This window comes from Coregonus lavaretus (genome assembly GCF_964263955.1).
Source record: "Coregonus lavaretus genome assembly, chromosome: 18".
Taxonomy (NCBI): Eukaryota; Metazoa; Chordata; class Actinopteri; order Salmoniformes; family Salmonidae; genus Coregonus; species Coregonus lavaretus.
The window spans coordinates 43165297-43189427 of NC_140005.1; the positions used below are offsets into that span (position 1 = coordinate 43165297).

Consider the following 24131-nt stretch of genomic DNA (forward strand, 5'->3'; position numbering starts at 1 on the left):
AATATAATTTATGTACAATTTATCAGAATGAATTGTCCATGTATTCTCAAATTGAAAAAAGTGAGGTAGCACCGCTCCCCCAGCTCTACACGCCTGCTCCTCAGGCTTCCTCTTCTTCTTAACCTTTACTCCCACTACTCTTCCCTCCATCCCGTCCTCCTCAACTCCTAACTCCTGTACCTTTCCATCCATTTCTGCTCCAGTCAAAGCCCAGTGTTGCTCAACCACTTCCACGTTCCTCTCCTATCATGCAAAATCAGCCTGTCCAACTCGTCACTTGACACGTTCCAAATCAACAAAACCAAGCTTGTCCGAGGCAGCACCTGAATCTGCTTCAAATGTCATCATCACATGGTGCTGTTACTTTGATACAAGCATCGGTACGCTGTGTGTCGGAGCTCCGGTATCAATCGTCCCACCACTACTTTAAATCAACATCTAGCAAGAGTGAGTCAGTTTTACCTTGATTTACAGAACAATGACTGCAAACGAATGGCCCCTTGACAACAAATGGCCAGGCTAAGAAACTGTTCCCATCCTTGGTGGTCAATGACTAAACTCACTGCTGGCTCTGTGTTTTTGTAAAAAAAAAGAAGAAAAGTTTGATAAAATTATATAAAATAAAATATTCATTTAAAATGACTAAAACATAAGTAATTATATTATGCCCTGTCATTCACACTCCCGCACACAGGTGGCGTACGTCTGCTTGTGTAACGTTAGTTTGACAACATGCCTAGTGCGGAAGTTGACATCGCATTTGTTTTGGGACAGCAGCAAGCCTATACAGTAATATAGTAAGATCTGGAACGGTAGTCTCTGTTAATGTTTCCATCTAGCGTGGGGGGAAATAGTTATTATGCACACACTGCTACGGCACGTCATGTTGAGATAGTTTGAGTCAACTGTCTATCAATGATTTTACAATTTAGTTACTTAGTGGGAGTAGGGGGAGTCGAGGGAGAAATGTCATCCCTAGACAAGGCAAGTACTAGATGTACAGTGGGGGAAAAAAGTATTTAGTCAGCCACCAATTGTGCAAGTTCTCCCACTTAAAAAGATGAGAGAGGCCTGTAATTTTCATCATAGGTACACGTCAACTATGACAGACAAATTGAGAATTGTTTTTCCAGAAAATCACATTGTAGGATTTTAAATGATTTTATTTGCAAATTATGGTGGAAAATAAGTATTTGGTCACCTACAAACAAGCAAGATTTCTGGCTCTCACAGACCTGTAACTTCTTCTTTAAGAGGCTCCTCTGTCCTCCACTCATTACCTGTATTAATGGCACCTGTTTGAACTTGTTATCAGTATAAAAGACACCTGTCCACAACCTCAAACAGTCACACTCCAAACTCCACTATGGCCAAGACCAAAGAGCTGTCAAAGGACACCAGAAACAAAATTGTAGACCTGCACAAGGCTGGGAAGACTGAATCTGCAATAGGTAAGCAGCTTGGTTTGAAGAAATCAACTGTGGGAGCAATTATTAGGAAATGGAAGACATACAAGACCACTGATAATCTCCCTCGATCTGGGGCTCCACGCAAGATCTCACCCTGTGGGGTCAAAATGATCACAAGAACGGTGAGCAAAAATCCTAGAACCACACGGGGGGACCTAGTGAATGACCTGCAGAGAGCTGGGACCAAAGTAACAAAGCCTACCATCAGTAACACACTACGCCGCCAGGGACTCAAATCCTGCAGTGCCAGACGTGTCCCCCTGCTTAAGCCAGTACATATTGAGAAACTTATGTCCAGGCCCGTCTGAAGTTTGCTAGAGTGCATTTGGATGATCCAGAAGAGGATTGGGAGAATGTCATATGGTCAGATGAAACCAAAATAGAACTTTTTGGTAAAAACTCGACTCGTCGTGTTTGGAGGACAAAGAATGCTGAGTTGCATCCAAAGAACACCATACCTACTGTGAAGCATGGGGGTGGAAACATCATGCTTTGGGGCTGTTTTTCTGCAAAGGGACCAGGACGACTGATCCGTGTAAAGGAAAGAATGAATGGGGCCATGTATCGTGAGATTTTGAGTGAAAACCTCCTTCCATCAGCAAGGGCATTGAAGATGAAACGTGGCTGGGTCTTTCAGCATGACAATGATCCCAAACACACCGCCCGGGCAATGAAGGAGTGGCTTCGTAAGAAGCATTTCAAGGTCCTGGAGTGGCCTAGCCAGTGCATGTGTAGCATTGGGGAAAGTAGTGGTATGTGTTAATTGTAGGGGTGGCCATGGGGCTGGGGATCCGAAATGCCCGGTTCGAGAGAGGCAGGTTGAGGTTTCCTGTGTTAGAGTAGTGCAGAAGTTGTCATATACTGAGGCAGTAAAGAAAGTAGAGGAAGATGGGTCAAGGGGAATGGTGTGGGTAGTAGATATGTACCGGTACAGAGGGATAAACCAACAAGTGATATGTTTCAGTAAGATTGGATTTTTGGCATTTATAGCAATGGTAATCAACTGTACTGCAGGGATGCAACGTCAGTCTCAGAAAATAGAGGTTGTGGTGGCAGCTGCAGAGAGGTATTTGGGTGTGTAGGACTTGACATCAGAAGAGTTACAGGGTGTGTTAAGCGGTGGTGTCCCATCCTTTCAGGCTGTTGGCCTGAAGTAGGAATAAATAGATTAAAATAGTGGAGTATGGTAATTATTATTATTTCATTTTATTTTTTGTGAGTGTAGTATTAGATGGTAGGGTATTTGTTCATTTTTTTTAAGCAAAGTATAAGGGAGTTATACTCCAGTCTAGTAGGTGGCGGTAATGCAACATTTATTGGATGCCAACCGCCGTTAAATCTCATCGAAGAAGAAGCGTTTGTTTTGGATATTTTTGTCAAGGCGTAAGTAACACCGTAGGCCTACTCGTTAAACAATTAACTTAATACAGTCCGGTACAAAACGCATTTATGGTTCCGTTTTAGCTAAACGAGGCCTCAGGTAAGAACCCCCAGCCCCTCTTGCGAAGTCTGTTGCAGGGGCAAATGGCAAGCCAAGGCCTAACGAACGTTAGATGGCTAGCTAATAATGTTAACGTTACTTTATTCAACTCTTAGCTAAAGTTAACAAACAATACATTGAAAAGCAATGTCACCACATACTTACTTTCGAGCAAAAAATAAAGTAAAATAAGGAAAAAAGTAGCTAACTAAACCAAATATACTACAGCTAACGTTAACTAGCTAGAACTTGTGGTTAAATATCAAACCACAATAGCTAACGACACATTTCGTTAACGTTAGCTGTTGGATATTTAGCCAGCCAATGCCGGGGACAGGGAACAAAGTTATCGTAACAACATTGATTGAATGATTGGTTATATTAGAAAACAATGGCTGTGTGGGCTAGCTAGCGAGCCACCAAATGACAACAATCCTGCATTTCATAGACTTATTTTTCGAGGTTGTTTGTCTGGTCAAATAGGTCAGTGGAAAGTAACCAGCCTGTCGCTCTCTTACCACACTCTGTTAGGTCAAGCCTATACTGACTGGGTACTGATTTGTGAGAATTTCAAGTCCACTGGGCACCGCAGGAGACATGGCATCAGTTAAAGACAGCAGTCAAACACTCCTGTTGAATGTCATCATGAAAGACGAAGAGGAGGAAGTGAAGATTTGGGAATATGATGATTACGAAGGTAAGACAGAGCAAGTTTTATAAACGAGGGTTAGACCAGATGTGCATGCTCTGGACCTCAAACAAGTATGGGTCGCAGCAGCCCAATATGGCGAGTGGGTGTATGGAAAGCGAATCAGCTAATTGGGCAGATTTGTTGCCGCTCAAGACCTTTTGGCGTGGCTGATTGACCTGCACTACGAGATAACATTTACATTTACATTTTAGTCATTTAGCAGACGCTCTTATCCAGAGCGACTTACAGGAGCAATTAGGGTTAAGTGCCTTGCTCAAGGGCACATTAACGTCATTTAGCAGACGCTCTTAGCCAGAGCGACTCACAAATTGGTGCGCTCACCCTATAGCCAGTGGGATAACCACTTTACAATTTGGGGGGGGGGGTTAGAAGGATTACTTTATCCAGGGGACAGGGAACAAAGATAAGCCCGCGACCAGTGCACTGGTGTTGTATCAACATGCCTGCCAACTTGAAATGTCCTTGTTTTCGAAAGAAAAGCTTTTTTTTGTTCATTAAAATAACATCAAATTGATCAGAAATACAGTGTAGACATTGTTAATTTTGTAAATGGCTATTGTTGCTGGAAACTACTGATTTTTAATGGAATATCTACATAGGTGTACAGAGGCCCATTATTAGCAACCATCAGTCTTGTGTTCCAATGGCACGTTGTGTTTGCTAATCCAAGTTTATCATTTTAAAAGGCTAATTGATCATTAGAAAACCCTTTTGCAATTACTTTACAACAGCTGAAAACTGTTGTGCTGATTAAAGAAGCAATACAACTGACCTTCTTGAGACTAGTTTAGTATCTGGAGCATTAGCAATTGTTGGTTCGATTACATGATCAAAATGGCCAGAAACAAATAACTTTCTTCTAAAACTCGTCAGTCTATTCTTGTTCTGAGAAATGAAGGCTATTCCATGCGAGAAATTGCCAAGAAACTGAAGATCTCGTACATCGCTGTGTACTACTCCCTTCACAGAACAGCGCAAACTGGCTCTAACCAGAATAGAAAGAGAAGTGGGAGGCCCTGGTGCACAATTGAGCAAGAGGACAAATACATTAGTGTCTAGTTTGAGAAACAGACGCCTCACAGGTCCTCAACTGGCAGCTTCATTAAATAGTACTCGCAAAACACCAGTCTCAACGTCAACAGTGAAGAGGCGACTCCGGGATGCTGACCTTCTAGGCAGAGTTGCAAAGAAAAAGCCATATCTCAGACTGGCCAATGAAAAGATTAAGATGGGCAAAAGAACACAGACCCTGGACAGAGGAAGATTGGAAAAAAGCGTTATGGACAGACAAATCGAATTGAGGTGTTCGGAACACAAAGAAGAACATTTGTGAGACGCAGACCAAATTAAAAGATGCTGGGGGAGTGCTTGATGCCATCTGTCAAGCATGGTGGAGGCAATGTGATGGTCTGGGGGTGCTTTGGTGGTGGTAAAGTTGGAGATTTGTACAGGGTAAAAGGGATCTTGAAGAAGGAAGGCTATCACTCCATTTTGCAATGCCATGCAATACCCTGTGGATGGCGCTTGATTGGAGCCAATTTCCTCCTACAACAGTACAATGACCCAAAGCACAGCTCCAACCTATGCAACAACTATTTAGGGAAGAAGCAGTCAGCTGGTATTCTGTCTATAATGGAGTGGCCAGCACAGTCACCGGATCTCAACCCTATTGAGCTGTTGTGGGAGCAGCTTGACCGTATGGTATGTAAGAAGTGCCCATCAAGCCAATCCAACTTGTGGGAGTTGCTTCAGGAAGCATGGGGTGAAATCTCTTCAGATTGCCTCAACAAATTGACAACTAGAATGACAAAGGTCTGCAAGGCTGTAATTGCTGCAAATGGAGTATTCTTTGACGAAAGCAAAGTTTGAAGGACACAATTATTATTTATATAAAAAATAACCTCGTCAATGACTACATTTCCTATGCATTTTGCTACAGTGGGGAAAAAAAGTATTTAGTCAGCCACCAATTGTGCAGGTTCTCCCACTTAAAAAGATGAGAGGCCTGTAATTTTCATCATTGGTACACGTCAACTATGACAGACAAATTGAGGAAAAAAAATCCAGAAAATCACATTGTATGATTTTTAATGAATTTATTTGCAAATTATGGTGGAAAATAAGTATTTGGTCACCTACAAACAAGCAAGATTTCTGGCTCTTACAGACCTGTAACTTCTTCTTTAAGAGGCTCCTCTGTCCTCCACTCGTTACCTGTATTAATGGCACCTGTTTGAACTTGTTATTAGTATAAAAGACACCTGTCCACAACCTCAAACAGTCACACTCCAAACTCCACTATGGCCAAGACCAAAGAGCTGTCAAAGAACACCAGAAACAAAATTGTAGACCTGCACCAGGCTGGGAAGACTGAATCTGCAATAGGTAAGCAGCTTGGTTTGAAGAAATCAACTGTGGGAGCAATTATTAGGAAATGGAAGACATACAAGACCACTGATAATCTCCCTCGATCTGGGGCTCCACGCAAGATCTCACCCCGTGGGGTCAAAATGATCACAAGAACGGTGAGCAAAAATCCCAGAACCACACGGGGCGACCTAGTGAATGACCTGCAGAGAGCTGGGACCAAAGTAACAAAGCCTACCATCTGTAACACAATACGCCGCCAGGGACTCAAATCATGCAGTGCCAGACATGTCCCCCTGCTTAAGCCAGTACATATTGAGAAACTTTTGTTATTGACCAAATACTTATTTTCCACCATAATTTGTAAATAAATTCATGAAAAATCCTACAATGTGATTTTCTGGATTTTTTTTCCTCATTTTGTCTGTCATAGTTGACGTGTACCTATGATGAAAATTACAGGCCTCTCTCATCTTTTTAAGTGGGAGAACTTGCACAATTGGTGGCTGACTAAATACTTTTTTCCCCCACTGTAGCTAATGTTAGCCAAAGCAAACTAGCTAGCTACTGATAGTGCAACCCTAAGTAAGAGTACAGATGAAGATGACAAATGATCAGGCCTACTGTACATCTTACTGTAGAAATGATTGGTGAAAACAAGTCTAGGCTGGAACTGTTGCTGTTAAAATACAAGTAATCATTTTTATTCCGAACTGGAATAAACTGCTTGAAGCAAGATTTATTGAGGGAAACACACTTGCTCATCTACAGCAGGAAGTGGTCTCCTGCCTGGCTGAGAAAGCAGTAGATGTTCAGATCCAGTTTGGCACCACATACCTATGCCAGTCAGGGTTCTCACCTCTGGCATACTTAAAAAAACAAGTAAAGAAACAGACTCCATGCTGAGCATGACCTCAGGGTTGCACTGTCAAAAACTGAGCCCAGAATAGACATGCTTGATGAAGCTTCACCTCTCATTAGGACTGTGTGTGTGTGTTTTCTGGTCTGTGTGATGTGATCAATCAGTTTATTCAAGTTCAGAATGAAAATGATTTATTGTATTTTAACAGCAACAGTTCCAACCTAGACAGATATGTAAAAGTATTTTTAATGGGGGGAAAATAAACATTAATAACTATTTATATTTCTATGTTAATTTCTTTGTTATTTGTTTATGTCTATATTGCATTTGTTTTAAGCATAAGGACAATGAAATGTAACGATATTTACGTATAGTTGCATGTTTTCATAAGCTTGGGTCCCAGGAAAACACAGAATTTCTAATTTGGGTCCCAGGCTCAAAAAGGTTAAGAACCCCTGTTCTACAGTGTTGGACTCAAGGCTAGAGGTTATCACCCAGAAGTCAATTCTTGATTGTAGTGAACAATCTCTATTACTCCATGTGTACTGTTTCTCTCCAGGGTTTGTAACTCTCCATATATCAATTAAGTCCAGGCTTTGGCAGAAATTCACCAATTTGTTCACACCAATGTTAGGCCTATGGGTGCCTGCCGACTTGAAGTGCTTCCTACTGGGTATCAAGCTCATGTTGCCGGTGGTAGCTAACGTGCCCATTTTCTTCTCACACATTATTTTATTTAAAGTAGGATAGCAGCCTAGACAATAACTAATATTGATAACCATCTAGATGTCACCTTGATACCAGTGGAGGCTGCTAAGGGGAGGACGGCTCATAATCATGGCTTGAACGGAACACATGGAATGGCATCAAACACATGGAAACCTGTCACAGCCAGCCGTGACCAGGAGACCCATGAGGCAGTGCACAGTTGGCCCAGCGTCGTCCGGGTTAGGGGAGGGTTTGGCCGGCCGGGATTTCCTTGTCCAATCGTGCTCTAGCGACTCCTTGTGGCGGGCCGGTCACCTGCAAGCTGACTTCGGTCGCCAGTTGGACAGTGTTTCCTCCGTCACATTGGTGCGGCTGGCTTCCGGGTTAAGCGAACAGTTAGTCAAGAAGCAGTGCGGCTTGGCAGGGTCGTGTTTTGGAGGACGCATGGCTCTCGACCTTTGCCTCTTCCGAGTCCATAGGGGAGTTGCAGCGATGGGACAAGACTGTAACTACCAATTGGATATCAAGAAATTGGGCATGAAGCAACCGTACACCAATCGTCAATACTTTTAATCAAAAACAAACAATTGTCCGTTTTATAACTGAAAATGTACAATTATTTGTGCAAAACGAACAGTGAAATACAGCTCAGACTCATCCTTCGGCTAAAAACAAAAAGATGTCAAAACTCTTGCAGTATGGTAGCTCAATGTAAGGTAGTTGCCTGGTAAGAAACGGAAGAAAAACACTGCTCAATCAAAACCTTCTAACCTATAGCAGAGCGCTTTCGACACACCCACTCCTTTTCCACACGCTTACTACTTTCCTTTCAGACACACCCTCTCACCCATACTCATACTCCGGTCGCCATATTGGGAAGCTACCCCCTTCTCACCTCAAAGGCCACAGTGTCTGCTGGTTTTCATACTTGCATTTTAGTCAAAACAGATTGATTACATGGTTAATTTTAAAGCAGCAATATGTAACTTTTTGGGCAACCTGACAAAATTCACATAGAAATGTGAGTTATAGATCTGTCATTCTCATTGAAAGCAAGTCTAAGAAGCGGTAGATATGTTCTATGTGCGCTATTTCTATGTTTCCCATTTTAAAGTTTTGTTTTTGCATCTTTTACTTTCGTTTTTGTACACAAGATTCAAACAGCTGAAAATACAATATTTTTGGTTATGGAAAATATATTTCACAGCGGTTTAGATGGTACAATGATTCTCTACACTATACTTGTTTTGTCGCAAACTGAAATTAGGCGAACTATTCGAATTTTAGCAACCAGGAAATGGCGGAGCAATTTCTGCATAATGTATCTTTAAGATCCTATCTATTTTTCACTTAGCATAGGCCTACATAGGCAGTATTGGATTGAGCCAGGCATATTTAAAGTAAATAGCTACTTGGGTTATTTAGTTGTTCGCCAACCACTTTGTTACATGGTTTTAGTATTTATTTTATTCCCTCAAGTCAATGCAAGATGACAGTTTCAATACTATAGTTTTGATGTAGTGCATACGGAAAGTATTCAGACCCCTTGACTTTTTCCACATTTTGTTACGTTACAGCCTTATTCTAAAATTGATTAAATTGTTTTTTATAATTTTTTTTAATGGAAATATAACATTTACTTAAATATTCAGACCCTTTACTCAGTACTTTGTTGAAGCACCTTTGGCAGCGACTACAGCCTCGAGTCTTCTTGGATATGATGCTACAAGCTTGGTACACCTGTATTTGGGGAGTGTCTCCCATTCTTCTCTGCAGAGCCTCTCAAGCTCTGTCAGGTTGGATGGGGGAGGGTTGCTGCACAGCTATATTCAGGTCTCTCCAGAGATGTTCGATCGGGTTCAAGTCCAGGCTCTGGCTGGGCCACTCAAGGACATTCAGAGGCTTGTCCCGAAGCCATTCCTGCATTGTCTTGGCCGTGTGCTTAAGGTCGTTGTCCTGTTGGAAGGTGAACCTTCGCCCCAGTCTGAGGTTTTGAGCGCTCTGGAGCAGGTTTTCATCAATAATCTCTCTGTACTTTGCTCCGTTCATCTTTCCCTCGATCCTGACTAGTCTCCCAGTCCCTGCCGCTGAAAAACATCCCCACAGCATGATGCTGCCACCACCATGCTTCACCGTAGGGATGGTGCCAGGTTTCCTCCAGACGTGACGCTTGGCATTCAGGTCAAAGAGTTCAATCTTGGTTTCATCAGACCAGAGAATCTTGTATCTCATGGTCTGAGAGTCTTTAGGTGCTTCCGTCTGGCCACTCTACCATAAAGGCCTGATTGGTGGAGTGCTGTAGAGATGGTTGTCCTTCTGGAAAATTCTCCCATCTCCACAGAGGAACTGTCAGATTCACCATCGAGTTCTTAGGCACCTCCCTGACCAAGGCCCTTCTCCCCCGATTGTTCAGTTTGGCTGGGCAGCCAGGTCTATGAAGAGTCTTGGTTGTTCCAAACTTCTTCCATTTAAGAATGATGGAGGCCACTGTGTTCTTGGGGACCTTCAATGCTATATAATTTTTTTGGTACCGTTCCCCAGATATATGCCTCGGAGCTCTATGGACAATACCTTCGACCTCATGGCTTGGTTTTTGCTGTGACATGCACTGTCAACTGTAGGACCTTTTATAGACCATTGTGTGCCTTTCCAAATCATGTCCAATCAATTGAATTTACAACAGGTGGACTCCAATCAAGTTGTAGAAACATCTCAAGGATGATCAATGGAAACAGGTTGCACCTGAGCTCAATTCCGAGTCTCATAGCTAAGGGTCTGAATACTTATGTAAATAAGATATTTATGTTTTCTATTTTTTATACATTTGGTAAGATTTCTAAAAACCTGTTTTCCCTTTGTCATTATGGGGTGTTGTGTGTAGATTGCTGAGGATTTTTATTTATTTAATCCATTTTAGAATAAGGCTGTAACTTAACAAAATATGGAAAAAGTCAAGGGGTCTGAATTCTTTCCGAAGGCACTGTATGTTGCATCTTTTGAATTATTTTTCTGTTCTCATTCACAAAGGAAACAGTCCAGAGATGGCGGCAGCGGAGCTGGTAGACAGCAGTCAAACACTGGGGCTGAATGTCACCATTAAAGAAGAAGAGGAGAAGGAAGACATTTGGGAATCTGTTGATCATGGTAAGAGCAGGTTTTATCTAGTATTTTTAGACCTGTCAGATTATCGAAAAACTGTAAAAAAAATAATAATAAGGTCGCACACTATCTTTCTTTGTTTTTATGGCCTTGGCTGGGGATCCAACTTTTTCTGACCTTTTTCAAAAAAATCTTGGACTGGCTAAGGGTCCCGATGCTTCTGCACATGTACGGGATTCTCTACATATATTTTTTTATGTAGCAGCTGCTCACCATTCCCCTCCCTTCACGTTTCTTACGTATCTGCTGCTCAACCTCCCCCTCCCTTCAGGGTTCTCTCTTTACTCACCCTCTTCTGAGCCCTCAACCAATTTGATTGGCATGATGCTGTAACCTACGTCCCTGCCCATATTTCTGAACAGCAGAAATAATAACCCTGTGGCTATTTGAACATTCCAAAAACATATATTTTGTAGGCTAATTTAGGATGTAGGCTATAACCTTCTCTGTCTGTTGTAGGGCACAGTCTAACTTTTAACCACACGTTTACATTTGTGATGATGTAATCTTTATAGTAATGCTCCCATATCGTAGCCTGAGTACCACACGATTTGATAGGAAGTACATTATTTGAAATTTGTCAGAGTAGCTGTTCCACCGCTGGGCAGCCGAAGCGTGTAGCCGGTAACCAGAGTTTAACAGTGGGCGAGTTCATTTTGGATGGCCTGGTCCCTACTGCTGTTTTTCATATCGTAGCCTGAGTTGCTGAAAAAAGAACACTGCTACTTTGAACAGCCTGTCTGCCTCCTGCTTAGCCAATGTTTGCAATGACAATTAAAAAATAAGATTTAATCTCTATTTAGACTGCCGGTCTATGTCTTGCTTGTGTTTGATGTGAATGATTCCATGTGAAACCCAGACAGAAAAATACCATGATTTGGGGGATTTTCATTCAATTTAATCTATAGAATGGTCCTTTGGAAGAAGGATTGTTGACATATATTTGACATTTGTATCTAAAAGCATAATTGAGAAATAATTTTTCAGTTGGCATATTTTTGACATTTTGGCCTTACCCAGACCTCCTTTAAGACTCCATAATGTTTCACCTGTAAGTGCTACAAAGCAGAAATGTGTCTGTTGCTTTAAATGTCCATTAATTTATTTGAGATGTTTAAATTTGTATTGTAGTCATTTGTATTGTAGTCATTTTAATTTGTACTGTTGTAAAATGTTCTGCCTGAATTGTTTCCAGGGCACCCTTGAGAATGAGACCCTGGTCTCAATGGGTTTTTCCCCTGGTTAATTAAAGGTTAAATACTTTTAAATGAAGCTTTACTGCTTGCTCTGTAATATGAGTAGTATTTTGATTTCAATAACACTTTTCTTACATTCATTTATGAATATAGAAAAATATAAACATGAATATTGAAAATATACCGTCTTTGATTTGGCACATTTTTCAATATATTGTAGAACATTATATACTCTACAAGCATATCCGAGTGGGATCTCTGCTACTTTTTAAAGTTATGATCAAATTTGTAAGTATTACCAACAGAGTGAATGTGAAAAATTATTGAAAACGGTCGCCCATTTGCAGGATGTGCAGTGATACAAGAAAAAGGAGGGTTGTGATAGGTTACATTGCCTACTATGCCATTTTCTCTGTATAAAATGGGCCATAACTTTAAAACTAGCAGAGATCCCACTCTGGAACTTGTATATGCCCATAGAGTATATTGTGTTCAACAATATATAGAAAATGTTTCCAAATCAAACATGGTATATTTTCAATATTCATGTTTGTTTTTCAATATTCATAAAATAATGTAAAAAAAAGTTTTTGAAATTAAAATACTACTCGTATTACAGAGCAAGCAGTAAAGCTTCATATGACACCAATGTTTGCTTTGTGGCACCTACAGATGAAACATTATGGAGTCTTAAAGGAGGCCTGGGTACAAGATGGTGCTGACAGACATGGTCGCCCTGTTTCTAGCTCCTAGCCAACTTTGCAGTATTTATTTTGTGAGTGTGTGTGTTATTTCTTACATTATTTGCTCAGAACGTTTCTTGCGTTAGTACCTACAGCCGAAAATAAATTAGATCAGCGGTCACTCACCAGCATTTTGACCAGAAATGTGATATTGTTGAATTGGATCCTTTGTTTGAACTCAGAGGGAATTCCATTCTTCCCAGGGGCTGCTCCAAGAAGCCGTCGACAGAGAAGAGGAATAAGGAGTGGGATTTTAGTCCGACACAGGAGGCGTGCATTTGGAAAGTATTCAGACCCCTTCACTTTTTCCACTTTGTTACTTTACAGCCTTATTTTGAAATTGATGTTTTAATAAATTATCCCTCATCAATCTACACACAATACCCCATAATGACAAAGCAAAAACAGGTTTATACATTTTATAAATGTATATTTAAAAAAAAAAAATATATATATATATATATATATATATATATGTGTATATATATATATATATATGTGTATGTGTATATATATACACAGTGAGGGAAAAAAGTATTTGATCCCCTGCTGATTTTGTACGTTTGCCCACTGACAAAGAAATGATCAGTCTATAATTTTAATGGTAGGTTTATTTTAACAGTGAGAGACAGAATAACAAAAGAAAAACGCATGTCAAAAATGTTATAAATTGATTTGCATTTTAATGAGGGAAATAAGTATTTGACCCCCTCTCAATCACAAAGATTTCTGGCTCCCAGGTGTCTTTTTTATACAGGTAACGAGCTGAGATTAGGAGCACACTCTTAAAGACACCTGTCCACAGAAGCAATCAATCAATCCGATTCCAAACTCTCCACCATGGCCAAGACCAAAGAGCTCTCCAAGGATGTCAGGGACAAGATTGTAGACCTACACAAGGCTGGAATGGGCTACAAGACCATCGCCAAGCAGCTTGGTGAGAAGGTGACAACAGTTGGTGCGATTATTCGCAAATGGAAGAAACACAAAATAACTGTCAATCTCCCTCGGCCTGGGGCTCTATGCAAGATCTCACCTCGTGGAGTTGCAATGATCATGAGAACGGTGAGGAATCAGCCCAGAACTACACGGGAGGATCTTGTCAATGATCTCAAGGCAGCTGGGACCATAGTCACCAAGAAAACAATTGGTAACACACTACGCCGTGAAGGACTGAAATCCTGCAGCGCCCGCAAGGTCCCCCTGCTCAAGAAAGCACATATACTGGCCCGTCTGAAGTTTGCCAATGAACATCTGAATGATTCAGAGGAGAACTGGGTGAAAGTGTTGTGGTCAGATGAGACCAAAATCGAGCTTTTTGGCATCAACTCAACTCCCCGTGTTTGGAGGAGGAGGAATGCTGCCTAAGACCCCAAGAACACCATCCCCACCATCAAACATGGAGGTGGAAACATTATGCTTTGGGGGTGTTTTTCTGCTAAGGGGACAGGACAACTGTCCCCTTAGCATCCAAGGGACGATGGGCGGGGCCATGTACCGTCAAATCTTGGGCGAGAACCTCCTTCCCTCAGCCAGGGCATTGAAAATGGGTCATGGATGGGTATTCCAGCATGACAATGTCCCAAAACACACAAGGAGTGGCTCAAGTAGAAGCACATTAAGGTCCTGGAGTGGCCTAGCCAGTCTCCAGAACTTAATCCCATAGAAAATCTGTGGAGGGAGCTGAAGGTTAGAGTTGCCAAACGTCAGCCTCAAATCCTTAATGACTTGGAGAAGATCTGCAAAGAGGAGTGGGACAAAATCCCTCCTGAGATGTGTGCAAACCTGGTGGCCAACTACAAAAAACGTCTGACCTCTGTGATTGCCAACAAGGGTTTTGCCACCAAGTACTAAGTCATGTTTTGCAGAGGGGTCAAATACTTATTTCCCTCATTAAAATGCAAATCAATTTATAACATTTTTGACATGCGTTTTTCTGGATTTTGTTGTTATTCTGTCTCTCACTGTTCAAATAAACCTACCATTAAAATTATAGACTGATCATGTCTTTGTCAGTGGGCAAACGTACAAAATCAGCAGGGGATCAAATACTTTTTTCCCTCACTATCTATATATATATATATATATAACATTTACATAAGTATTCAGACCCTTTACTCAGTACTTTGTTGAAGCACCTTTGGCAGCGATTACAGCCTTGAGTCTTCTTGGGTATGACGCTAAAAGCTTGGCACACCTGTATTTGGGAAGTTTCTCCCATTCTTCTCTGCAGATCCTCTCGAGCTCTGTCAGGTTGGATGGGGAGCGTTGCTGCACAGCTATTTTCAGGTCTCTACAGAGATGTTCGATCGGGTTCTGGCTGGACCACTCAAGAACATTCAGAGACTTGTCCCGAAGCCACTCCTGCATTGTCTTGGCTGTGTGGTTAGGGTCTTTGTCCTGTTGGAAGGTGAACCGTTGCCCCATTTTGAGGTCCTGAGCGCTTTGGAGCAGGTTTTCATCAATGATCTTTATGTACTTTGCTCCGTTCATCTTTCCCTCGATCCTGACTAGTCTCCCAGTCCCTGCCGCTGAAAAACATCCCCACAGCATGATGTTGCCACCACCAAGCTTCACCGTAGGGATAGTGCCAGGTTTCCTCCAGACGTGACACTTGGCATTCAGGCCAAAGAGTTCAATCTTGGTTTCATCAGACCAGAGAATCTTGTTTCTCATGGTCTGAGAGTCCTTTAGGAATTCTGGGGCTCTGTCAGTGAACATCGGGTTCTTAGTCACCTCCCTGACCAAGGCCCTTCTCCCCCGATTGCTCAGTTTGGCTGGGCGGCCAGCTCTAGGACGAGTCTTGGTGTTTCCAAATTTCTTCCATTTAAGAATGATGGAGGCCATTGTGTTCTTTGGGACCTTCAATGCTGCAGACATTTTTTGGTACCCTTCCCTAGATCTGTGCCTCGACACAATCCTGTCTCGGAGCTCTACGGACAATTCCTTCGACCTCATTGCTTAGTTTTTGCTCTGCCATGCACTGTCAACTGTGGGGTCTTTATATAGACAAATGTGTGCCTTCCCAAATCATGTCTAATCAATTGTAATTACCACAGGTGGACTCCAATCAAGTTGTAGAAACATCTCAAGGATGATCAATGGAAACAGGATGCACCTGAGCTCAATTTCGAGTCGCATAGCAAAGGGTCTGAATTATTATGTAAATAAGGTATTTCAGTTTTTTATTTAGCAAAAATGTCAACCTGTTTTCGCTTTGTCATTATGGGGTATTGTGTGTAGATTGATGAGGAAAACAATTAATTTAATCAATTTTAGAATAAGGCTGTAACGTAACAAAATGTGGAAAAAGGAAGGGGTCTGAATACTTCCCGAATGCACTGTATGTATATACCAGGGTTCTTCAATTCCGGTCCTGGAGGGCCGAAACACCTCTGTTTTTCATCCTCTCCTTCTAATCAGGGGCTAATTCAGACCTGGGACACCAGGTGAGTGCAATTAACTACCAGGTAGAAATAAAAAACAGAAGTGTTTCGGCCCTCCAGGACCGGAATTGAAGAACCCTGGTATATACTGTATTCTAGTCAAGGCTCATCCTATATAACTACTGCTGTACACACCTTTTCTATTCATATACTGTCCATACTGTCTATACACACCATATACATATATATGGACTCTTACATTGCTATATTTTTGGGATATTTGAGACATTTATTATTGTTAAGTATTACTGAACTGTTGGACCTAGAAACATAAGCATTTAGCTGCACCTGCGATAACCTGCAAAATATGTGTACTTGACCAATAAAATTTGATTTGGATTTGATTAGGGTAAGGCCAAAAATTTTATAAATATGCCAACTTTGATTATTTCTCAATTATGCTTTTGGATACAAATGTAAAATATATGTAAACAATCCTTCGTCAAAAGGACCATTCTATGGATTAAAATGCAAGAAAACCCACAAAATAATGGTATTTTTTTGTCCTGATTTCACATGGAATCACTCATATGCTGCCTATAAAAACTGTAGCTTGCCTAAATAGACTGCCTGTTTGTGTCGTACTTATGTTAGCAATATCCTACTGTTACAACAGACAAAGAAGTTTGTTGTACAACATGTTGATCAGGCTACACTAGACAAAGACGTCCGATCATCGGTGGGAAGGAAGGAGGGGGAAGCGGTAGCAGAGTGAGCAGCAGCTACATAATAAAATCGACTTTGGGACCATTAGCCGGCCCCAAAATAAACAGATCAGAAATTAAGTCTGATCCTCAGCCACTCCGTAATTTTATACAGTTTACCTTCCGTTAGTCAGCACCTCTACAAACATGTTTGGGTGTAGTATACATCAGCTTTTTCTATATGATCAAAAAACATTTCCAAGTAGAGAAACCTACTTAACCCCACTGGTTCTCCGTACACTACTGCTTTATTGTACAAATGTTTTCTTAATTTAATGCAATGATTATACATGTGTTGCACTTAAACACATGTTGTTCTCCTTTCATTCTCACAGGAGAGACCCCTAACTCCTCTTACCAAGTTGAGACATTTCCTGCATCAGTGGCACAACATCAGAAAGGTAGCAAAGCTAAAGGGTCTCACCACTGCCCACACTGTGAGAAGAGTTTTCCATTCCCATCATATCTTGAAAGACACCTGAGGAAACATTCTGGAGAGAAGCCTTACTCCTGCTCTGTCTGTGGGAAGCGCTTCCCTGCATCACACCATCTAACAGTTCATCAGCGAGTGCACACAGGAGAGAAGCCTTACCACTGCTCTGATTGCGGGATGAGTTTCTCTCAACTGAGTGGCTTGAAAGGGCACCAGCGAACACACACTGGAGAGAAGCCTCACCACTGCTCTACATGTAGCAAGAGTTTCTCCTATCTGCGAGACTTGCAACGTCATCAGTTGATTCACACAGGAGAAAAGCCTTACTCCTGTTCTGATTGTGGGAAGGGTTTCACCTCACCAAGCCATCTATCTGTTCATAAGAGAATGCACACAGGAGAAAAGCCATATCAATGTTCTGAATGTGGGCAGAGTTTCTCTTATGTGGGTAGCTTCAAACATCACCAGCGAATACATACAGGAGAGAAACCTTACTCCTGTCCTGACTGTGAGAAGTGCTTCACCTCATCCAATCAGCTAACAGTTCATCAGAGGGTGCACACGGGAGCGAAACCTTTCTGCTGTTCTGAATGTGGGGAGTTTTTTTCTCAACAAAGTAACTTGAAATCACACTGGCGAACACACAGGAGAGAGGCCTTACCACTGCTCTGACTATAGAGGCCCTTGTTCTCAACTGAATAACTTCGGTCAGACATCACCAGGAGAGAAGCCTTGCATATGACTGACGCAAATTCTTGAAATCATTCTCACAAGTCCATCAGTGAGCACACAGGAGAGAAGCGTTATCAGTAATGGTAGACATGCAGAGATGAAAGAAAAAAATATTTGTGTTGATCTCCATCTATGGCTTAACCTGACAACATCAAATCTAAATGAAAAAACCTGAGAGAAAAAAATCCAGGGGTAACTGAGTGATGTTGCTAACTGTGTAAAAGGGCAAGAGTAAAATGTAAAGAATAGGCCTACTTAAAAGTATGGATACATATTTGGATTAAATGTATTAAAGATGCTATATGGAACACTGTAATGTTTGGTCAATTCTTTAACAATTTGATGTCCCTATATATTTTTTATGTAGTCAAGTTATTACCTGTCATACGTCTTATGAAATGTGTGTATAGTTAGTAAACCATTAGTAATTGTTATTGATCTCTCTCTTGCCCTCCACCACACTGAATAGGCCATAACACCATAATATGTACATTCACTTAACCCAAATGAAACTATGCTTATCTGCTCTGTCTTGTACAGTATTTAATCGTTTAGTCCCAGTTTTATACTTGAAAGTAAGTTGTATTTTTTCCAGGAGTGCAACTTAAAACCTTTGATTTTGTTTTATTTTTCGGGGTAGAAATTCAAAGTATCCAAAAGAAAATGAGACTACTGGATGAGGAAAACCTAAAGCTAAGGACCCAGCTTGCTAGAAGTCTCGGGGTTAATCTCAATTGCATCCTCCTCCCGTCCTCTCTCATCTTCTCAAAGCCCATTGGATGAGAAAGCCGGAGGTCCCGCCCCTCTGACCTTCTCCTCCAATGGGTTTTGAGAAGGAAACAAGGAGCGAGGACGAGAGGAGAATGCAATTGAGACCTTCCCTCTGATCACTGGAGAAACAAGTGACCCAGGTTGCTACCATACTATGGACGCAGGTTGTTGGTGGTCTCAGGTTACTGGAGCAACAAACATACCAGGTTGCTAACGACTCAGCTTGCAAGTGGGCAAGCAGGTAATATAACAACTTGCACATCACTGAGTGTGACGGTGGTTAAAGGTCCCGAACAGTGAAAATCATGTTTTTCATCTAATTGGAAGATATTTGGATGAAACCTGTTCATAAAGTTACTGGTCCCCTCCCCCTATGTCAAATGCTTGGATTCAGGAGACAGGCATTATGCAACGGAATGTAATGCCGGACATTTTATACGGCAATGGTAGCGTTTTACAATCTGAACTAAATTAAATCTGTAACGCTTTAAAACCGTCACCACATGCGCGCATCATACGGATTTGTTTACAAACCGTAAGATGGCACAAGCAGAACGATACTGGTAACTAACCCCTTTTCAATTGTGTTGTGACTTTTAGCTAGCAAGCTACTTACCAGCATGCCGGAAAAAGCACACTGTTGTGACTGGATGCCATAGTGTTAATTTAACGTCACACTGTTTTCCCAAGAATGAAGACATGACAGCAGTGGCTGCTTTTCATTTTGGGTGGACAGGCTGCACCACAAATTACGATCATGTCACGCGTGTGCAGTGCACATTTCAAGCGAAGGTCTTTATCAATTAATTGGGGAGAACATTCGATGGGTCTTGCCAGGAAGCTGTACCATCATTATCAGTGGATCTTGCGAGCGCTGACCATAATGTAAGGATCAGAGTTTGATGAGTCAGTTGGCTGTAACTGTGAACTTGTGAACGGCATATTTTCTGTAACACACCTGATAGTCACTATATGGTTTTTGTTCTTCCATCCCTAAGCCCCCTACATTAAGTCTGATAACTGCTAGCACACAGCTGACACGAAGGAATGTTGTCCACAAAAGGAGTTGCATGTGGATAGTATTTGTAATTGACCCCTGAAAATCATATTTTGCCATTCCATTGTGTGGGTTGTTGTCTTACAGTTGATGTAGCTTGTATCATTGGGGCAAATCATGATGATTATGGGGGAGGTGTTATTCTTTCACTTTCCATCTCCTTTTGTCTTTCCACTATCATCAAGCTGTCATGATAGACATTTTAGAAAATTCAACATCTACTCAGTCTGCACAGCTTGCCAGGCAACCACCATAGCAGGAATGCTGTGGTACAAAATCAGCTTTCCCAAGGTAAAGAAGGGGGGATATGCTATGAAGACAGACCCAACATACTGTAAGTAATAGTTAGTCATTTCAAATCAATTGAGTATTTCAGGCACACACATTCCATATACAAACATTGAAAAGTTTCACCAAAAAGTGCATGACCAAATGTTGCATTTTTCAAATTGAGTACAAAAATACCAGAAAACACATGTTAGAATAAGTAGATCACTACATAAATTAGTTGATAGCATCATAACTCAGAACGATAAATAAATGGAAATTAAATTCACTACCCATTTAAAACAAAAACATTTCCCTTTTCAAAAGTATTACAGGCTACAATGAGGTCACCCTTGATCCAGCGCCGTATGTGGGGAAGCTGTGTGAGCTGTCCATCCCAGGACCCCTGTCTGCCCAGTGTGAGATGCCTGACAAGGAGGAGGCCATAGCTGGATTCGTCTCCCACTTCAATCTTAGGGGAAGATTGAAGTCTGCTTGATTAAAGCGGGGTAAATGGGTCTCCCTCCGGTCCCGTTCCCCTCCCCATCAATCTCTGTAGTTGGTTGCATTTCCTAAAGCCTAAGTTATTCACTTTTATGTGATATAATATCACATTTTGTTACTTTCATTCAATTGTTCGGACAGGAGATTGAATTGTACGAATCAATGGGGTCCTGCAGACTGTAGGGTGGCCGGGTGTCTATATTAGGCTTATGGCTCTAATAAAAATAAATCTGTCAAATGATATTTCACCATTATTTCTCACCTTTATTTCTCATGATGAGTGTTCATGTTGATCAATATTTTGCCTATACTGGCCTATTGTAAACATATTGTCATTTATAATGCTAATGTAGAGGCACCATTACATTGTCCAGTACACTTATTGTATGCTGTTTTCATGTACATTCCCTTATGTCTAAGGTGACTCAGGCTTTACTAATTATTGTGAAAAAGTGTATCAGTGAACTGTATTCTGTAATTAGTTACAAAACTTTGTGTATTTCTGCTGTTTGTCTGATATCCAACAGTCTATGATCAGCTCTGTTGACCATGAGAGCATTTTGCAGAGAAAATGAGGTATACTATTTAGGCTTGGAATTACATGTGGCCCATTGTTTACCTGGTCATCAATGACATGTGGACCATTATAAAACAGGTTTGGATCCTGGATGCTGATTGGTTGATATGCGAGAGTTGTGGGACAACAACTCTTGCAAAATACCATTGTGTTAATCTAATAATCCACTGTACCGCAGCCCAGGCAGGAAATTCATAAACTTCATATGCCTCGGGAATAAAGCATATACACATAATTTTTCTACTATTTGGTTTGCAACAGTTGGGGGTTGTATAAACCTACCTGTCTGACTCTACAACCTGTGCAACAATGTATAATTTTATAAATGCGATCTCTCCCATGCCAGCAAAGAAGAGGCAAGCACTGGTTATCACCAACAACCACTCAGAACAGCCGCTGTAGGGAGTTGTCACACAATAATTCTCGGATTCTCAGGCATTATTATTATTATTATTATTATTATTGAGTAAAACAGCAGGAACCGGGATTCATCAGACCAGGAAATGTTTTTCCAATTCTCCAGTGTCACCGCAACCATAGTTTCTTGTTTTTCGCTGAAAGAACTCTGTAAGGCCATCGGCGGCCATACTTTTTATTTATGTATTTTATTTCACCTTTATTTAACCAGGTAAGCCAGTTGAGAACAAGTTCTCATTTACAACTGCGACCTGGCCAAGATAAACCAAAGCAGTGCGGTAAAAACAACAACAACACAGAGTTACATATGGAATAAACAAAACGTACAGTAAATAACACAATAGAAAATCTATATACAGTGTGTGCAAATGTAGTAAGTTATGGAGGTAAGGCAATAAATAGGCAATAGTGCAAAATAATTACAATTATAATTTAGTATTAACACTGGAGTGATAGATGTGCAGAAGATGATGTGCAAATAGAGATACTGAGGTGCAAATGAGCAAAATAAATAACAATGTAAATAACAATATGGGGATGAGGTAGTTGGGTGGGCTAATTACAGATGAGCTGTGTACAGGTGCAGTGATCGGTAAACTGCTCTGACAACTGATGCTTAAAGATAGTGAGGGAGATAAGTGTCTCCAGCTTCAGAGATTTTTGCAGTTCGTTCCAGTCGTTGGCAGCAGAGAACTGGAAGGAATGGCGACCAAAGGAGGTGTTGGCTTTGGGGATGACCAGTGAGATATACAGTGGGGAGAACAAGTATTTGATACACTGCCGATTTTGCAGGTTTTCCTACTTACAAAGCATGTAGAGGTCTGTCATTTTTATCATAGGTACACATGATTTTTAAGTAAATTAATTTGCATTTAAGTAGGAAAACCAGCAAAATCGGCAGTGTATCAAATACTTGTTCTCCCCACTGTACCTGCTGGAACGCATACTACGGGTGGGTGTTGCTATGGTGACCAATGAGCTAAGATAAGGCGGGGATTTGCCTAGAAGTGATTTATAGATGACCTGGAGCCAGTGGGTTTGGCGACGAATATGTAGTGAGGGCCAGCCAACGAGAGCGTACAGGTCACAATGGTGGGTAGTATATGGGGCTTTGGTGACAAAACAGATGGCACTGTGAAAGACTACATCCAATTTGCTGAATAGAGTGTTGGAAGCTATTTTGTAAATGACATCGCCAATGTCAAGGATCGGTAGGATAGTCAGTTTTACGAGGGCATGTTTAGCAGTATGAGTGAAGGATGCTTTGTTGCGAAATAGGAAGCCGATTCTAGATTTAACTTTGGATTGGAGATGCTTAATGTGAGTCTGGAAGGAGAGTTTACGGTCTAACCAGACACCTAGGTATTTGTAGTTGTCCACATATTCTAAGTCAGACCCGCCGAGAGTAGTGATTCTAGTTGGGTGGGCGGGTGCTAGCAGCGTTCGATTGAAGAGCATGCATTTAGTTTTACTAGCATTTAAGAGCAGTTGGAGGCCACGGAAGGAGTGTTGTATGGCATTGAAGCTCGTTTGCAGGTTTGTTAACACAGTGTCCAATGAAGGGCCAGATGTATACAAAATGGTGTCGTCTGCGTAGAGGTGGATCTGAGAGTCACCAGCAGCAAGAGCGACATCATTGATATACACAGAGAATAGAGTCGGCCTGAGAATTGAACCCTGTGGCACCCCCATAGAGACTGCCAGAGGTCCAGTCAACAGGCCCTCCGATTTGACACATTGAACTCTATCCGAGAAGAAGTTGGTGAACCAGGCGAGGCAGTCATTTGAGAAACCAAGGCTATTTAGTCTGCCAATAAGAATGCGGAGTCAAAAGCCTTGGCCAGGTCAATGAAGACGGCTGCACAGTACTGTCTTTTATCGATCACGGTTATTATATCGTTTAGGACCTTGAGCGTGGCTGAGGTACACCCATGACCAGCTCGGAAACCAGATTGCATAGCGGAGAAGGTACGGTGGGATTCGAAATGGTCGGTGATCTGTTTGTTAATTTGGCTTTCAAATACTTTTGAAAGGCAGGGCAGGATGGATATAGGTCTGTAACAGTTTGGATCTAGAGTTTCACCCCCTTTGAAGAGGGGGATGACTGTGGCAGCTTTCCAATCTCTGGGGATCTCAGACGGTACGAAAGAGAGGTTGAACAGGCTGGTAATAGGGGTTGCGACAATTTTGAAGACAGCGGAGGTGTATTTAGAGGGTAAATTAGTCAGGATGATATCTATGAGGGTGCCCATGTTAACGGATTTAGGGTTGTACCTGGTAGGTTCCTTGATAATTTGTGTGAGATTGAGGGCATCTAGTTTAGATTGTAGGACGGCCGGGGTGTTAAGCATATCCCAGTTTAGGTCTCCAAGCAATACGAACTCTGAGGATAGATGGGGGGCAATCAATTCACATATGGTGTTCAGGGCACAGCTGGGGGCTGAGGGGGGGGGGGGGGGGGGGGGGGGGGGGGGGTGCTGTAGCAAGCGGCAACAGTGAGAGACTTATTTCTGGAAAGGTGGATTTT

At 41.6% G+C, this 24131-nt stretch overlaps 1 protein-coding gene across 2 annotated transcripts; it reads left to right on the plus strand.

Annotated features, from left to right (window-relative positions):
• The first annotated feature begins 2815 nt into the window (after positions 1–2815).
• LOC311145702 (uncharacterized protein) lies at positions 2816–18377 on the plus strand. Of its 2 annotated transcripts, none has more exons than XM_084181965.1 (4): positions 2816–2852; positions 3481–3646; positions 10626–10742; positions 17182–18377. In XM_084181965.1, exons 2-4 carry the CDS (start codon positions 3547–3549, stop codon positions 17949–17951), a joined length of 987 nt encoding a protein of 328 aa, XP_084038091.1. In that variant the 5' UTR covers positions 2816–2852; positions 3481–3546; the 3' UTR covers positions 17952–18377. The 2 variants fall into 2 exon arrangements, with proteins under 2 accessions (XP_084038091.1, XP_084038090.1); XM_084181964.1 differs by lacking the exon at positions 2816–2852 and adding an exon at positions 2863–2949.
• Positions 18378–24131: the final 5754 nt, after the last annotated feature.

Coding starts and splice junctions, on each gene's coding strand:
- LOC311145702 (XM_084181965.1), top strand. CDS start 3,547: ATGGCATCAGTTAAAGACAGCAGTCAAACACTCCTGTTGAATGTCATC. Junction 3,647..10,625: donor GGAATATGATGATTACGAAG/GTAAGACAGAGC, acceptor TCATTCACAAAG/GAAACAGTCCAGAGATGGCG. Junction 10,743..17,181: donor TTGGGAATCTGTTGATCATG/GTAAGAGCAGGT, acceptor TCATTCTCACAG/GAGAGACCCCTAACTCCTCT.